This window comes from Bombus vosnesenskii, unplaced genomic scaffold (assembly GCF_011952255.1).
Source record: "Bombus vosnesenskii isolate JDL3184/JDL3185 unplaced genomic scaffold, Bvos_JDL3184-5_v1.1 scf7180000013383, whole genome shotgun sequence".
Lineage (NCBI taxonomy): Eukaryota > Metazoa > Arthropoda > Insecta > Hymenoptera > Apidae > Bombus > Bombus vosnesenskii.
In genome coordinates, this window is record NW_022883012.1 from 634,798 (window position 1) to 653,914 (window position 19,117).

A 19,117-nucleotide genomic window follows, 5' to 3' on the forward strand; every position below is an offset into this window, starting at 1 on the left:
CGGAATGTCGCGAAGACGGCTGAAACGAAGCAGCAACGACCGATCCGTAACACAGTCGGCGGAGGACCTAACCCGCGGTGAAAATTCTATTTTCGAAGCATCTCGCCACGAGCTTCTCCGAATATCTCGAAACCCTAGGTAGCATTCTCGTCTCTCGATGAAAATAATTCCATAGGTTCGTGATGCGTGGCCGCTTTCTACGGTGTAAACCGACATGGCGCTCGCTCGCTAATTTTTCCACCGTGATTTCGACGAAAATAAGTAAGTCTCGTTTCAGAGTTAAAGATACGGAGTAAAGGGAAATCGTAGAAAATTCTAATTTCTATTATACATAGAGGTACTTTAAGAGCGAAATCGTTTGTTCCGAGTAGATCGAAGTATCCTACACGCAATGAAAGGAAGTTTGCGAGGTAGCAGAGAAAAATTGGCCTTACTTAGGTTTAGACGAATAAAACGCGACATCCTCCTCTGTGGAGAGGAGAGCTACTCTCTCGGTCGCGGATAACATTTGTAAAGCGACATTTGTGATCGTTCCATTTGCAGCGGCAGCAACTGGTTCTATTCACCGTTAAACGAACTAAGTGGCAGACTGCCGGTGTAAAGGGTGAGACGCGCGATAGCCATCGTTTCACGATAGGATATGCCTATAATGCCGCGTAGAAAACGTTTCCTTTCTTATTTCCTTCGAGTCATCGAGTGCCTTTTAAGGAGAGAAGTAATCGACCGATCGAGTTGCTGAATCGAGATTTTTTCGCTCGTGCTTGCGGGTGCTTTCCCTGCTAATCCGTCGACGAACGTTTTCTCCCAAATTTCTGAGCGTCGAGTGACTGTCGCCTACTCTCTATGATTTGTATAATATGTATATATGTAAACAATAACATCGATCGATCGCGAGTAGTATTTATTCCTTGTTATACCCGTATGTTTGTGCGCGACGGGAGAGTCTAATATTACGGAAGTCTTGAACAAACTTATTAACACGTTTCTTGGCAAGCGACGTTTGTCAATCTCTAACGCCGTTGCATAACTGTCCGAGATCGCGTTTTACGAGGCGCGATGTATTTCTTTCATATCGTGTCAACCGATCGCAATTCGGAACAACGCTTCTACACAGGATATGCACGGCTCTCGAGGCGAAAGCTACTCTAGCGTGTTTTCGCGGGTATCTTTAGGACACGCTATATCGTTCCGGAGTTAAAATAGATTCGAACAGGCTAAAGCGAACGACGAACGACGCAGGACGACAAAGTTCTTGACACTCGAGCGCATCGACAAATTGACAGGCGCCTCTGCCAATTTTATTCCCACCGACGAAACTGGCGCTCGTGAATTTATTTTGTTCGCTGGAGACGTTTCAACGCCAATTTATCGTAGATCGCAGGTGCAAAGAATCGGAGAAACGTGGTTCGCGTTCTCGCGATTATGCACTCAACTAGGGATACTTAGTTGCTATTATAACGAGTTTAGCGACCTTGGCACTAGGAATATTTCGAGTTTGCAAATATCGTCGTGAAAACTCTATTCGACCAAACTACAGAGAGAGATAGATAGATAGAGATAGATAGATAGATAGATAGAGAGAGAGAGAGAGAGAGAGAGAAAGAGAGAGAAAGAGAGAGAAAGAGACGGTCGTGAAAACGGGGATTCCATATCGATTCGAAGGAAAGTCACGTGCGATCGTTAGAACGTTGTCTAATTCCGTGGCCGTCGTGGACGTAGGTGACGCGAACGTGTCCATTTGTCGCATAATTCAAACAGAGGTGTTCTGTTAAGCTTGGTTAGCGGTGAGACAGAGTGGAACACGGGGAAAGAGCGAGACGAGTTGCTCACGTGAGACTGCTACGACGTCTATTTGCTCTTCCTATTTTCGTAGCCGTTTGGTATATAAGGAGCCCGTCCTCGGAACATTGCCGAAAGATTTGGCAGCGATCCGCGATTTTCTGCGCCGCGGCACTCGCTGTGCCATAGATAGAGTCGCTAGAGAAGACGAACACGAGCATAGTTCACCCGGAGGAATCGTGCCGGAGATGCGTTGTCCGTTTCGACGGGAAACCGCCTCGAGTTGCTCCGATTTTCCGGCTGGACTTGTTTCGCGTTCTTCCTCCTCTCGAGCCTATCTTTCGAGTGGGGAGATCTCAAGATAGATCTTCCTTTCCCGATCTGGTTTTACTCGCAGTGAAAAAGCGAAGATAGCGTTTTCGCGATTGCGTTACTGCGATGTTTCGGCAGTTTCGTCAACGGCGCATCGACCACGCAACGATTACTTTTGTCAAAGCCTCGTGCAAAGGTGACAGGAGTTGGTTCTTTGGTGATACTTGGTGATATTCCGCGAAGATCGTACGTCCGAGCTGTTGTCCCCCGCGATTTTATTTGGACGAGTAACGTCGACAGCTGCGGCTGCCAGCGAATTGGGACAATTCGGATCTCGTCCGAAACGGCGCGCTCTGGCGTACACGGCATCGGTGTTTGGCACCAATGGAAGATAAATAAAACACGTGGCACACGCACGACTGGCAGCCGTGCTCGGCAAACGATCTCAGAGGGTTGAAAGAAACCGGTGGAGGAAAGAAGGCGAACAGTAGTCGGGAGGAATGTCGAAGGCGACGCGTTCGACCAACTGAACAATGGGGAACACGGACAGCGTGCACGACGTAGAGATGAGCTCCTTGTCCTCGACAGCCAACGATCGTTCTTACATCAGGGTGAATAGAAGCGAGCAACTTGATTCGAACCTGGTTTGTCCCCTTTGTTTCATCGTGGATATCAAAGTGATTAACCGCATTCGTTTAAAACGTTCGTTTGAAACGATATTGGCTCGACGGTAAAGCAACGTCTATCTACCTACGCGAAGCCGACGAGTAACTATTCGCGGCTCTAACTCGAATAACAGCGATACGGCGTTATCAAACGATAGGTGTTACCGTGGGTTACCGGGCGACAGATAAAAATCGAGCAACAGGAGCTTCGTTCGAACAAGTTGTAGAGGCAGACCACGAATTACGTATATCGGTGTCTGGCTTCGTACAGGCGCCAACTAAACACAGATTTCCGTGTATACTAGCAACTGCTTGACGCGCCAGACGATATATATCGCACCTTTTGTACGGAATCGGATGTATTCTAGATCGCGCAAACGATATCGTTCGAGGTTTGTTGCTTCGTCACTTATGCCACGGAACGTCGATAAATTCGCTTCTTCTCGTTTCTCTTCGATCGTTTCCCTGCAAACAACGTTTATACGCGTTCTCGCGTATCGAGTAATCGTTTGCGTAAAAGCAGAAGAAAAATTTTCCTAAAAGTTGTTGAATTCACTTTCAAAGTCGTACGTCGATTTCCAACAAATTGTTGGACATTATCTTATCTAAACTGTCACGTATGTATATTTCGGTATTACGTATGCGTGCATATCTTAAAGTTAAACTCGGTGTTTGACGGCCATCTATTTGGTCGCAACAAAGTTTCCGATACTATCCGATCGTGCAACTTGGAAACGCTTGTTTGTAAACTGGTCGGCTTATCTGCCGACATTAAAGCTATCTATCTACAAAGGGAGCGCTTATCTCGTTCGATCGACCGCCTTGCTACACGGTATCGATAAAGGTTACCGATACCGGTTGCTCGATAAAGTTGCGATTTACGTAACACGCGTTAGCACCAGTAACATCTATTTTATCGGGAACGCGAATTTCAAGTTCTTCCACGTTTTAGTTGGCGTTTGTCGCGGACAAGGCGAGTTACTTCGTTTTCATTTATTTTTAAATGCACGCCTGGGAGACGTTTATAATCGAGAAACGACCCACTTAACGGATCGTAATAGAAAATCAAAGTTTCGTCGGGAAACAGGGAAACAAACCGTGTCGCGTGGAACCGAGGAATCCGGTAGAAAACGCAATGTTCTCGAATCTCTGTTAAAACTCAAGTACAACGATTTTATTCCGCTCAGTTCCTCGCGTTATCTCTCACCCGAGCAAAAGTTCTTGCTCGTGATTATTTATAACGTTCTCTATTCGTAGTCTCATTGTCAAGATCGGAAAATTTCTCTTCGCGTGTTTAGAACCGAGCCAGTTAATTTCATTTACATTTCCTATTTTTCACTATCCTATTCACGAACGACAGTCCTATTACTTATGCGCAAAACGAAACGACAACTCGGCCAAGACGTGGCAATTTTACGTTTCCACGATACAATGGTAATTACCCTTTATCCGCGATTCCATTGTTATCGAACCAACTACGTAAGGTGAGTAATTTGTTGGTTACGTAAAAGCACAGATAATTCCCACTACCGAACACGCTTCCGTTTCGGCGAACATGGCTACGCTTTGTCGTTTTCCTCCAAACTTTAGAAATCGGGTCGAAACACTCGAGACGATGTTTCGCGTTGTCAAATAACTTTGAAATCGACGAATCCTCTTGTTCGTGTATCGTGAACAATGATTTTGTGCGATCGTCTTATCGAATCCTCTCTATGCAAATACGTAAGATACCGTGGAAGAATCGTTTTTTAAATAAATGTCTGATTCGTTGCAGAGAACGCCAATGCGCCCAATGATAGCGGAATACGACCCAAAGAAGCACGGTGTGAAAACAGAACTGTCAGACACGGTTCTTGTCAAGTAAGTGCGAAAACTTGGTTTACGAAACCAACGCGAACGAACGGTTCAACGATAGTCGAGCGATTCACTATCTGCTACCACGACCAATCATCACCATTGCTTTCTTGCCAAACTCAAATGCTCCGTGCTCAAGCAAACGTGAGTGACAACCCGAGGATCATATATTGTGCATTATATCGTATATATGTGTATTCTCTCATTCTCTGTGCTCTCTGTGATATAATTTATTATTATACATAGATACATACGTGTATATATATATATACATACATATATATATATTTATTTATTTATTATTTATTTATTTATTTATTTAATACGATATTCCATAATATATAGAAATAACTTCACAACTAATTCGTGCATACCGCCTGTGATCGCTGACGTAGAATTCGTAGCGTAGCCTGGCACCAGGGATGCTTGACAATCGACTGCTGAATCGTGACGATTCTGTTATCGCTGGTTTGTGCAGAAACGCGCTTCCGTTTTTATTTAGCGTGCCTGCCATGTACTCGTACGTTTGACAATTTTACTTTTCTCTTGGTTTTACTTTCCTGTTTTTATCATTTTTCTGCTTCGTCTCCATAACCCGTTTAAATCCAGAACCAAAGGCCACCTCGTTTTGTGCAATCTTAGAAGTCTGAAGTATTTTTCCTCTTCTTTTTTTTTTTGAATGAACGAACGAATATCGTTAATTTTATGTTCGAACGTTATCGCATGCGTAGCGATATCTTCTCAACGTATCGTTGTTTACCTTGGGAATATCGTAGATTGTTTCAAGTATTTACAGGCACCGCCGAATAACATCGATCTAACGTCGTGATAGTATTTTTATAATTTGGAATAAAAAATAGGTTATCATCGAAGAGTATCGGAGCTGATACGCACAATGTGTTGGACACCGTAAGTGCTGGTGTAACGTGTTTCCATTTCACGAATGCGTAATACGAGTATACATATGTATCTGTATAGCGGTCGTTAGCGAGATCATCATTAGAATCGTAACAAGAGTTTTGGCAGCACACGATGAAGATGCTATAACTACGGTATACTTAAAACGCAAAGTAAATTTTACTTTCGAATCGATTAACGTTCGAATATCTTTTGAAAGAAAGGGTTGAGTAAGCTGGCAACATTCTGAACGATACGATCCTAATTATCATTTATGTACCTTGTTAAACAATGGCGGACTCAATGACGAATTCAAGTTGTATAATTCAAAAAGCAGGTTCCCCGTTTTCCTGGTTATCGGCGATATACGTAAATAAAAGCTATGTAATCTGCCAAAAGAGTACTTGTTCTTAAGAAGCAAGAAGAACCAGGAAAAGGGAAATGTCGTCGAAACGTTCGATCGTCCGATGAATTTATACGATTATGGTTTATTCAAACCATACGTGAATGTACATAATACGTAGTCCCCTGTAATAACGATTTTATTATCTTCGTCTCTGCCATATCGCGAACAGAAGTAGCAAAGTGATAAAGAAGGGCCTGGAAAAAAGCAAAAAAGAAAAAAATGAGAGGATACAATATACGTAAATCATGCATAAACGAGCGATTCTCGATCGTCGATTTGGCTGCGACACGACGAAATCTTTGGATCCTTTGCGCAGAGGATGGAATTTCTCCTTACTGCACCTTAAGAAACGTCGCTTTCTTAATGTTTTCCTTCCAGTCTTCGCGCGCACGTTTCGCATTTCTCATATTAATCGCGTCCAGTTTTCTCATAGCGATCATAACCGATCGTTTGCGACGATTATAAAATACGCTTTATAACGCGGAAGTAATCGGTAATTATAACTCTTCGGAGTAATCGCGTTTATCCCGCTTTTTTCCATAATACGCGCAGTTACATAAACCTATATACGTAGCGCGATCACTTAATTAAAAACGCGACTGCAGCTAATTTTGAAAGATCGTTTCGCGAGAAATACGCGTCGTTTTGATTCTCGCTCGTATAAGCGTTCGGAAATTTCGTGCCGAAGATAATTAGTCGGCTGGTCGGAAACGTTCGAACGATTTACCGCGGAAACGCCGCGTTTCGAACGAATTACGCGTTCCTTTTAGCGTTTCGCGGTATATACACGCGGAGCCATCGATAGCCTGTAACAGTATGCAAAGAATGGGAATGCAAAGAAAAACGGTAGAAAGAAGTTACGAAGCCCAGTTTTATCTCGTATTATGTTTTTGTCGCAATTTTACGCAATATTTTATCGTAGTTCTTCGATGGAGATTCCAATTTTTCTCGAAGCTCGTCGATTTCTTCGCGATATGGGCTTTATCGTTAGTTGAATCGCTACTGCGCGCAATGTGCTGTATCTAGATCGTGTAATTCCGCTGATATTGCCATTTAAAAGATAACGAAATGAGAAAAAGCAAAAAATGGTAGAGAGATGGAGATACGGAAAAACGAGGGAAAAGGAAAAAGGGGTTCGAGGTGCAGAAAGGAGAGAAAGCTCGCGGCGCGGCGGTTTCTTCGTCATTGGCTGAGGATGCTTCGTAATTGAGGCCATGCGGTATGCAAGCAAACTATGTTCCTCTAAAGGATTATGATAAAGATAAAATCTGTCTTTACTATATAATATGTGCATTTATATGATTCCAGACTTGCGTATAAACTGCGGGCATAGATTCGGGCTCTATGAAAGTGCTCTGCGAATAACGTGAAAGTGACAAAAAGTAAAACATAAAGTATAAAGTAAATAACAAAATATATATATTATACATATAGGTACACACGGTACCGTTTATGAGAAAGAAACGGCACGGTCTCTCTGATGGACGATCGCGGGTTCAAAACGCGGATTTATCGTGGCGGTTTTGTTACGATCGACGCGTAGGTACTGGCGCCAGATGCTCGGTCGAGCGACGGTGAACGAATACGCTTCGTCGAACGAAAGGACGAAAAAAGCAACATTGAGATTCGAAACAAAAGACAAAGATGTAAAGATTAGAACGAGAAGTAAAAAAATACGTGAACGCGGGGTTCTGCGACACGAGACCGGACGCAAACGCGACGCAAACATACCGACGGACGATATCAACGAAATTACGGAAACGATCCAAAAGTAAGAAAAAAAAAAAAAAAAGAAAAGAACCTAGAGAGAAAGAAAGAAAGAAAAACGCAAATTACTGGACGTCGTGCGAATTGGTGCTTGTCGAAATTATTCAGAGACAATGATACCAAAAGACAAGACTAAAAAACAAAAATTGGCATTGAAATTAAATAGACGATCGTTCGACCTGCGTGTAAGAAAATACGGATCGAATCTAAAAAAAAAAAAAAAGTACCGAAAAGTAATGTTAATAGAACTAATTAAAAAGACGAAAAAAGAAAAAGAAAAAAAGAAAAAACACGCTCGGCGAAAAGTGCAAAATGTCGAAAAGCAAAGAAGGCTCGTTAGTCGTCGTACTGCGTCGTGGCGCTGGGCGTCGCGGTGATGCAGTGCGGTGGTTGCAGCTGCCTCTGAGCCTGATCGCGGCGCGTGAACTCTTGTCACGTGTAACGTGACACACACAGACCTACTACTGCTACTCTACTACTACTACTAGTACTACTACTACTACTACTACTACCATTACTACTACTGCTACTACTACTATTACTACCACTACTATTACTACTACTACTAGTACTACTACTACTACTACTACTACTACTACTACTACTACTACTACTACCACTATTCTATCTCGGAGCTTTCTCAACTAAGAAAGCTTCGCACGACTAAGGAGAGAGACTACCGCACCTCAATGGGTACCTATATGCCTACACACCTACTTTTTTGCGATTTTTTTTTTAAGTACATCCTACTGTATTATGTATCTAGTCGTTACACGCGAGAAATACACACACAAGTACACGCACACGTACTTACTACGTGATCCTGTAAAACGTAGAGTATTCGGTAAACGTAAAATCGTAACAGATCTTGATGTCAATCGAAAAATCGAAACGTTAAAACGTCGAACGATAACCCTCGAACGAGTCCGTCCGATTGTCCATCTCGTCTGATAGATTTGCTCGTTTTCCCGTTTTTCAATCGCGAACAACGCTGCTTTCGTGTTCGAGATCGTTCGTGATCGAAGTCGCGTTAAACTTACGCGGAACGTTATCAACATCGGAGAAACAGTGCATGGCAAAACGTGAAGGTACTTGGTTTCGGTAACTTAAAAACGCGTTAATATTTAGTAGCAGCGACTCTTTATGAAATTACGTAGGTTTACCTTTTTAGTATAATATTAGAAATTCATAGATGAAACTAGTTTGCCACGATATATCGCGAAACTGTTATAGCGAAACAGATTTCTCAGAAATCATTCGATAGAGTATCCGTGGAATTGTACAAGCTCCTCGCTATTTTCTATAAATACGTCCATGAATTATTCATCGTAAAAAGCTGTGGCTAAAGTACGATGTGTTTGTAAAGAGAACGAAACCGATGTAGCTACGAATAATAAGAAATTTCGAGCGAAACATTCACAAACAAAATGATTTTACGTCTAAAACGGAATTACGACTACGATAATACTCGCGTTTCTCTTAAATAACCGAGGGAAACGTTCGTCGGTGTTAAACGACTGCGATAAAATTTTCAAAACTCGACGTTTCGCTAGAAATAAAATCCGTTGGCACGTGTTTGCGAACATCTCGCGAAACTCGATGCGCTCGAGATTATTATTCCACGGATCGGACATTTAAAATCGGTTTATTAATAAACGACGCGAAACAAGCAGAGACAGACTTTTGGCAACGTTGTCGTTCGTACCTTATAAATCGTTAGATCCTAATCGTTCCGAGTACGAAAGAGTAATTTTTATCGCGACGACGAATTCGTCGCATCGCGTCGAGTTTCGTTCGAGAAGAACAAGAACTATTCCATAAAAAGTCCGAGTAATCGATCGATAAATTCGGCGTGTAAAATGTAAAGAGCGGTGGCAAAGATGATTGTTGGCCCACGTTCTAATTCCGCGCTGTGAAAGCTAAATGTCATCTCGCGAAACACGTTGCGCCATGCACTTTTTCCCTCGATCGCGTAAGACGATAGAACGAGTGCACGATAATGGAATTAATCAAGAACGATAGAACGAATCAGATGCACGAAACAATACGAAACGAGAAACGTCGAGTCGGGCACCTGCGTGATCCTCGACTCGAGAGTAACGATTTAAAAGTATACGGATGAAAAGAAAAAAAAAAAAAAGGGAAAAGAAACAAAGAGAAATCCGCGACGTTTTCGAGAGATTTTGATCGAGTTTCCGCGATTCTTTCGATCGATTTCCTCGATATTCTCTCGGCACGTGCATAAGGGCGGAAAGTTGGGCGACAGAAAGGAAATCGAAGGAACCGTTTGTCCGTAGAAACGTGGATAGAAACGTTGGTAGAGACGCGCGTGCAAATTCATTACGTCAAACGGTTCTTCGATGACGGAGTAGTTTTTTTACTACTCGATGGGAAATCCATCATCGACCGACTGACAAGCTCGCCGATAGAACGTTTCTTTCGCTCGGTGGAAAGCTCGATCGATCGAAATTGGCATTCCACGGAGTAGAAATTAAATTGGATAATTTCACCGAGGAGCCAGAGAGTAACGTCGCGATCTTGTCTCGATACAATCTTAATAGGATCTAACGCTGTTACGATTAATAATTTTGAGAGAATAAACGTCCAAGATCGATAATCTCTTTGCCGTTCTAAGAAATCTCCCTTTCCGGTGAAATTTTATCGAATATTATCGTTAGCTCGATTAAAAATCGATCAAAACGAATCCGTACTTGTATAAAGATTGTAAAAATAAGATCAAGAGTACTTAGAAATCGTTTTCGACGTTATTCGCTGGCACCTTTCGAACCGGCAACGAACCGTAAGTGCACAGCGCGAAGAATAAACGTAAAACCGATCGATATTACTCGAGATCGTGCGCTGCGAGAGCCGTTAAAACCGCGAGATCCAGCGTTAAGCGTAGCGTTAAGTACGCTCGTTGCTACCTTCGTTTCCTCTACTCTAGAATTAATGCGCGTTACGAGTAGTGTCCAGCTTTTGCACGATCGAAACGCGTACGTCTCGCCCACGAAATCACGTCTTTATCGCGTTATCATCGAGTTCAGTGCAACGTTTAACTCGTAAGCGCGCGTTCAATGGCGCAGTCAGACGCTTTCCTCTTTTCGAAATCGTCGTTTAGAGTCGAGCTATTGAAAGAATAGTCGTACGCGCGATCGGCGATAAATAATCGTAAACGTATTCACCGGTATCCTTGAGAATGATAAATCGACGACTGCGTAAGACGGCGTAATTAATTATTTCGCGATTAAAGCGAATATCAACGAACGAATATTTTACGTAATTCGTCACGAATATCTTACGTAAACGAGAAAAACTCGATGATTTATAAATATCTTTCTCGCTTAAAATAAAAAAAGCGAAATAAGGGAAAGAAGGAGAAACGACTCGACGCGCGTGGAAAGGAGAAGCAATTTTCGTCGTCTGTGTGAAAATATGATACAAAGATTGCCCGTTGCAACGTATCCCGCTGTAATTACCCTTTACAGGCTGTTCTTCGACCATCGAAACAAAAATAATCGTTAATTACGCGTCTGACTACGGCATTCCGCGAGTTTTACGCGTACAGTCGTTCTACGGATCGTAACGCACGGTCGATCGTAATCATCGAACGCTTCGATCCTCTCTGATCTCCCTACTGATCCGTGATCCTTGTGCGTGGCGTGCACGCGGTGCGCGAGTACGAGAGGAAAATCTCTCACACGCGCGTCGCTCTCTACGCTTTCCTCGTCTACGCGCTCGTATGTATGCGTATACACTTACACACTTTTTTTGTTTCCTAATCCGAACAAAGAACACTCGCGTATAATCGGTGCGTGAAAAAGGAAAAAAACACGGTCGTGTCGTACGTACCGTAGCCGTAAATGCCCGCGTCAGACACTTCTTTACTCGCCATCTCAAAACTATGATATTAAATGTCCCTTTTATATCGGACAGCCGTTAACTCGACCGGATACTAACGACTTTGTTTTGCAGATACAAGTGCGAGAAAAATGACATACCGATTACCGTCACGAACGGCTCGACGTTACCGCTCGTGGAAAGACCGAACGACGAGGAAGCGGCCCTTTACAATCCGTTCGAGCACAGGAAGTTGGCCCATCCGACTTCGGATCTGGATACGTTGATACATCTTCTGAAAGGAAGCTTAGGAACGGGAATTCTAGCGATGCCAATGGCCTTCCGTAACGCCGGTCTGTTGTTCGGACTGATCGCTACCTTCTTCATCGGTGCTGTTTGTACCTACTGCGTTCATATTTTGGTCAAATGCGCTCATAATCTATGCAGGCGGACTCAAACGCCGAGTCTAGGGTTCGCCGAAGTCGCGGAAGCCGCGTTTCTGGTCGGTCCTGAGCCGGTACAGAAATACGCTCGCCTAGCCAAGTAAGCTCTCTTCTTTTCCTCCGTTACGTTCGCGTTATCCGAGTCTTTCGCTTTCTCTGAATCTTTTTGAAATTCGTCCTACTTTGGTCGTTCTAAGAAATCTGCCAACGACTGCCACGATGGCCACAGTGATTGTCAACACGTTGAACAGTTATAATCGGACCATTAGATCACTGTTATCCGTCGTCTGTCGTAGTTAAGTTTCCGCTGTCCTTTGTAAAATTTCAACTGTTCGTTCGATAAGCATCGAGTAAGCTTTCGTGCCGCTCGGCGGCCGAAAATCAGCATAAGAGGATCAAGGTAAGACTCGAAAGTAACCCGTCTCTGGAATTTTTTCAGGGCGACGATCAATTCGTTCTTAGTGATCGACCTGATAGGCTGCTGCTGCGTGTACATAGTTTTCATTTCAACCAACATCAAGGGGGTGGTCGACTACTACACGGAGACCGACCGCGATGTTCGATTTTATATGGCGGCGTTGTTGCCTTTCTTGATCGCTTTCTCGCTCGTGAGAAACCTGAAATTCCTGGCGCCGTTCTCCATGATCGCCAACATATTGATCGCCACTGGAATGGGGATCACGTTCTACTACATTTTCAGCGACTTGCCCAGCATCAGCGATTTACCCAACTTTTCGAGCTGGTCTCAGTTACCTCTGTTCTTCGGCACGGCCATCTTCGCTCTCGAAGGCATCGGTGTGGTAAGTACGATCGACGAAACCCGATCGAATCCTCGTAAATTTCCTCTTTTCCTCTTTTCTTCTTTTCTCTGTCAATTTCTGTCAATTTCTGTCAATTTCGTCGTTCTCCTCGTTCGTGTATTACGAAAAGTCGACGATATTCTCATTAAGTTATGGAGTTAATCGTTGCTATGGCTCCTGAATAACTCAGCGTCATCTTTCAAACGATATTTTCACGTCACCGATATCTTCTCACGGAATTTAGCATCTTACGTAGTTGGTGAGTCCATTTTATAGAGTCGAGCATATCGTTGGTATTCCGTTCGAAGCACGCTCGGTCGCGAGCATAGCGGTTGAATCGCGTTTAGTATTTCGATCATGCGATAAACGGTTACGAACGTTTGCCGGCTAGACGAACGATCGCGATCGCGATGAAATTCACGCTTCGATATTGCGCGCTTCTCCAGCGGCCTTGAAGCTTTGCGATTTCTTTTCCTTTTTTTTCGTTTCTTAAGCCGATAGAACGTTCTATAGAACGACGATCGATCCCCGATAAATTTCCATACTTTTTAACGTTGAAACAAAACGTTGTAGCTGCGTACGATTTAACGATAAAGATCGAGGATTAATCTAATCTTGGCTTTAATCTATCGGATTGAAAGTTACCGTGGATTAAATCGCAGGATACTCTTCTTTAAGTACCTACTACCAGCGCGATAGATATTGTGTCTAGCTTTCTAGTAGAAATGTCATTGTCATAGTCGTAGGAGTCGAACGGATCGCGTAACCGTAACAGGTAGAGCGTGACATAATCGTCGATGCGATTTAAGGACGTTCTTCGAGTTCGTTGTTCGAGAGGTTCGCTAAATTCCGCGATCGAACCGTTTCAAAGTTCTGCGAGACGAATCGTTCTGGACAGAGATAAAAGGGGAAATTTAAGCAAACCTGTAAGCTGGATAAGATAAATCTTTGAATCGTGAAAATGGTGTTTTTCACAGGTGATGTCTCTGGAGAACAATATGAAAACCCCGACGCATTTCATCGGTTGCCCAGGTGTGCTCAACACTGGTATGTTCTGCGTGGTATTGTTGTACAGCACCGTCGGTTTCTTCGGCTACTGGCGGTACGGCGAGGACACGAAAGCCTCGATCACTCTGAACCCAGAGCAAAACGAGGTTCTGGCCCAATCGGCCAAGTTAATGATCGCGGTTGCCATCTTTCTCACCTACGGTCTCCAATTCTACGTTCCGATGGAAATTATCTGGAAGAACCTGAAACAATATTTCAGCTCGAGGAAACTCCTCGGCGAATACCTAGTCCGTATCCTGATGGTGATCTTCACGGTGGGCGTGGCGATCGCTATTCCAAACCTAGGTCCGTTTATCTCTTTGGTAGGCGCTGTGTGCCTGTCCACTCTCGGTTTGATGTTCCCTTCTGTAATCGAACTGGTCACTGTATGGGAACAAGAGAACGGTTTGGGGACGTGCTACTGGAGGCTCTGGAAGAACCTAGCCATCATCCTGTTCGGTGTATTGGGTTTCATAACCGGAACCTACGTCAGCATCCAGGAGATCATCGAAGAGGACAAATGAAGCGCCGGGTTCGAAGGAGCTGCGGTGCGACGGAATAATCGCTCAGCGCGTACCACAGATGCCGGCGTGTCGTTGGACACCTTCCGCGCTCTCGTCGAGCGAACTCGTCGTCCGACCAGAGGAACGACGATTACGACCACCGTAAGGAGGGTGGGTGATGCTGCCGCGGCTGGATCATCCAGCGAAAGGTCATGCGAGCGCGCGAGCTCTCGACTCGTAGCTTCGTCTCGCTCCTTTTATACGTTTCACTTCACGCTATTGATAGCACGACGACTGTATCGACGACGAAGACGTTATCCGTTAGATAGGATCCATCGTCGATCCTCGGATCTTTTCTCTCTCTGTTTCTTATTTCTTTGCTGTAATCGTGCGCGTGTATCGTGTCTAGATACTAAGAGGAGTTTGCGTATCGAATTCCTATACGGAAAAATTACTTGTACGTATTTCTTGGATCTCTACTTTTCCGAGCACGAGTTTTTCTTTCCTTTTTTTCTCTTTTGCTTTTCTTATGAAAAAACTCAGTTCCTTTCAAGGAACGCGAAAGAAGCAAATTCCGTCTATCTTGTTCTCGGCTGATTGTAATTTCGAATATACGATCGTTGCGACGATAACGATAATACAGGAAGAGATACGCAAATTTCTTTCACGCGCAAAGCAACGTTAATCGAGCAAAGAGAATCCTCACCACTGCTTCGCCACTTTCCATGCGACCCGCGTAATCGATGTACAACGCGTACGACATGAGCGCGTGGCTAGATATCATAGAAAATTCGATCGATCTTCAGCGATTTACGTCAGAATCGTCGCTACTGACGTCGGGCTGTACAACGCCGTACGCCAAGTGTACGGTAAGAATCATTAATGCGGTATGTTGACCTTTGCGTAGGCGGTTTGATACGTTCCATTACGCAACGACTCTGCGAATAAATTAAATTTTCGTATTATATCTTTCAAATTGTCAAATTCTCAGTTTCAACTTTCGACTTCTTCGATCTTTCGTTTCGTATCTTTCGAGTTTCCGAATTTCGAAATTTTCACGCGTTAACAAATTTCACACGTTGACAAATTTCACAAATTTTCGAAAACTTATTTCACATCGTGCGACATCAATGATTTTTACCGCGCATTCCTATACATTCGAGCGATTAACCGAGCAAAGTCAATAGCACAACGTGGCTCGGAGTACCCGGATCCACGAGATCGTCGATTCCACGACACGCGGGATCCGTGAGAATTATTGAGACGAGTATCATCAAGTACGTGGATAGAGGCGTCCATTTTCCTCTGCCTTTTTCTCTCCTTCTCTCTCTCTCTCTCTCTCTCTCTCTCTCTTTTATTATTTATTCGCGTTGCGTCGATCGTGCGCACGACGAAGCTTTACCATCGACTTGACACAACTGCGGGACGGTTTCTTTTTGTCGTTTTTAGTAGCTTACGCGCGTATTATGTACGAGTATAGATACGTAAATTATACTTAAGCGTCATTTATACCTACGAACAAGGACCGTTCGCGTTTTATATTTCTTTTCTTTTTTTCTTTCGCATTGACGTGCGTTCGTTCGTTCAATTTCGCCGTGACAAAAGAGCGATCTGTGAGATAAAGAGGTTTCCGAGGCCGATCATCGATCGAAACTATTTTATAGCTGATAATGAGAAATTATCTTCTTATCGTAGAGCTTGCTAATCACATTCAAAAATCAGAACAGAACACAACGGAACACAACGGAACAAAACGGAACAAAACGGAACAAAACGGAACAGAACAGAACAGAACAGAACAGAACAGAATAGAACAGAATAGAACACAGCGGAATCAGTTACTATCGATCATTAACAATTTTTAATACGCGAAGATAATAAATCATTGAACCGAAATAGAAGGTTGATCGATTTAACACCGCCGGAAATCGCCAATCTGTTCCTAGTGCACATTGCACAAAAAGAGACGAAAGAAAACGTACAAAAAGCGTTTATTAATTAAGAGTAAGAAACGTAATGGCACGTAGGTGTGATAATATCGCGACATGCACGCTTGCTAGTTTGTAAGAAGTTTAGCGAGAGGCGCCGACGTTTGCGCGTCGTCGTGCGAGATTAGCACACTAATCGAACTAATCGAAAAAACGCCCATTTCGATCACCAAGGCGAGTTCGCAACGAATATGCCGAATAGACGCGTAACATCGATTTGTCGAATCGTGTCAGGGTCTTATAGAATATCTTCGACGATACAAATCTCGTGAAAATCTCAAAGAAGATCGTTCGTTCTATCGTCGAGTCGTCAGAGTTGGACGAATACTTGGCAGGACAATAAAAGTGAACTTTTTTATTAACGACGAACGAAGATGACAATCTTGTCGAAGAATAGTACAAAGACTAAACAGAACGCGTAACGATCCGTTTCTCACTCTCGTTTCCGTATTCGACTCGAAATTAATTCGTAGAATTTTTGCATCGTTCGTCGTTTAGATCTGACATCTGAGATTGCACGATCCACTCGACGAGCAAAGGATCTCGACGAAATTAAAACCGCCAATTTCGACCTTCGTTTCAGCTTTATATTTTCTCGAAGAGCTATTTTCATTCGAAGAGTAATACGCTTCGCGATACGCGTCGCACAGCGACGGATCGCGAGGGCACGATCGTTCGTCGCTTCGACTATTTTCGAAGGCACGCGATACTGTCTTTTTAGTGCCTTGATTCTTTCGCCTCGCGGAAATCGTAGGATGTAAGACTGGATTTTGTGCAGAATGTGTAACGAAAGTTGTTGTAGATCAATATCGCTGCGAGCAAATTTCTTTTACTTACAGCGTCAAGCTTGTTAGACCGTGACAACTTTAGCGATGTATTCTGCGCGTTAAACGAGAATCTAAATCTCGTCGTGTTCTGTTTCGATCTTGGAACGATTTAAGTGATTCTTCGACCGCGACAATGTATTTTGTACGAGAAGAAACGACGTAGAAAGACACGGTTCATCGAGAATACAATAACCAATGCACGGTAGTTATTGCCATTTTCGGAAAAATGTTCGTATCTGGTGTACGCGTTTCGTTCGGAACAGGGTAGAAACGAACTGTTCCTCTTACTTTTTCGAGCCACGGAAAACTGCTGAATTTTGCCAAACTTCGTCCATGTTTCGTCATTTTCTCTACTCTTCCATTCTTTTTCCATCGAGAGTCTTTGTTGTCTTTTTTCTCTTTTTTTCTTTTTTTTTTTTTTTTTTTCTGTACACGATAGCACACGAGAATAGTTCGGGATAGTTGTACCATAATTTTAAAGCCAAGAAAATTCTGTCGTAACGAGGACTCCATAGACTCTAGGTAGGATCGTGATTTATGCAACGTATTTAAGAGACGAAAAATTGCAGACATGTATAGATATACCGTTCCGCCGCTTTTTTTACCTCGGACTTCCATGATGAATCGCGCGTCTTTGTGGCAATGGTTGCCGCGCAGAGGATGTCGTTTCACGTGCACGCGTGTTTCGTGCATGCCGTCAATTTTTGTCGGTCATTGTACCAAACGATGTTATGAATATTTAATACACAACGATTTGCAAAAGAATACAGTGTCGCTTTGTATCCAGTATCTTTCGCCCTTCCTTCCGTTCCTCGACCATTCGACTTTTGAATAAAGGAAACGTTCGATTTCTGCCAAAGATTATTTATCTAAATACTTGATTTATATTCGATACGATACGCCATGCGTATCTTGCCTTCGTATTGTATTTATATTGCGTTTCTTCGGTATTATTACACACGCAAACGAATTAAACTATTCTAAAAGTATTGTAATCATAATAGATCATAGATCAAGTACCTGAAATAAAATTTGTACGGTGCTGTTAATCAAATGGAAAGTTTCTCGACAAGAAAATATATTTCGCCGTATTAATTTCATTCCAAGGTGAATTATCCAGTACCAAGGCAAAAAACAGAACTAAGAGTAACGTTATCATTCGTGAAAGTTTCCATGGTGATTGTTGTCGTTATTGTGCAAAACGTACGTACGTTCTTGTTCCGCACACCGCACATTTGCGTCATTACAACGTAGTATCACACCTGTAATAGGAAGCATTAAAATTGATAACGTTAATCAGCCTCAGGATGTAAAAATACCGTTCAAATAACATGTAATTCTAGTTAACTCGTATGTCTGGAAAATTCCTTCGGAGCGCGAAATGAGATAATTGAAAAAATCGAATAGAAGATACGAGCAGTTTTCCGCTATTAGCGATTCTTGTTCCGCGTGTTCTATGTTTCGCAATAATTCCTATTATCGTTTTATATAATAATTTAATAACTTTTATACCTTCTTTTAAAGAAAGAGGGAGAGGGAGGGAGGAGAGCGAGACTGATCAATTACGAAAGCTATAATAATAAATCAATTCCGCTCTTTACTATCGCTTAAAAATTCACATTCATTTGGATATACATACACCAAGAAACGTCAAGTTTTCTTTTCTTATTCTTCAAAATAAAATTAAAAAAATATTATTATTGCATCGCGTTATTATAGCAAGGCTTTTTAACATACTTGTTCAAAAATATCTATACGTACATAAACTTTATTTAAAGAAAAGGGAACGATATTTATATCTTCAAATTTTTATTCCAAATCCATTTGGAACTAAACCAATAAATGTAGTGTATTTTTATAAAGCGTTAAGTAAAATTTAAAAAGAACCAATGTTTTATATTTTCAAGTAGTTGTCATATTTTAGTTTCAATTCATACTACTGTTCATTGACAACCGTTTAAAAAGCGGAAACTATCGTTCGAACGCACATAG

General features: G+C 42.7%; 1 protein-coding gene across 3 annotated transcripts in view; it reads left to right on the plus strand.

The window, feature by feature from the left end:
• LOC117237596 (proton-coupled amino acid transporter-like protein pathetic) overlaps positions 1 to 17,890 on the plus strand; it is a 34,197-nt gene extending 16,307 nt beyond the window's left edge. Inside the window, exons 1-5 of one of the 3 annotated variants that reach the window (XM_033501727.1) lie at positions 1,841 to 2,702; positions 4,531 to 4,616; positions 11,653 to 12,060; positions 12,400 to 12,760; positions 13,738 to 14,331. In XM_033501727.1, the coding sequence (XP_033357618.1) occupies positions 2,625 to 2,702; positions 4,531 to 4,616; positions 11,653 to 12,060; positions 12,400 to 12,760; positions 13,738 to 14,331 (1,527 nt within the window). In that variant the 5' untranslated portion in view covers positions 1,841 to 2,624. Of the gene's footprint in view, positions 1 to 1,840; positions 2,736 to 4,530; positions 4,617 to 11,652; positions 12,061 to 12,399; positions 12,761 to 13,737 lie in introns of those variants that run through there. The other 2 variants (XM_033501726.1, XM_033501728.1) reach the window with 2 other exon arrangements.
• The last annotated feature ends 1,227 nt before the right edge of the window (positions 17,891 to 19,117 follow it).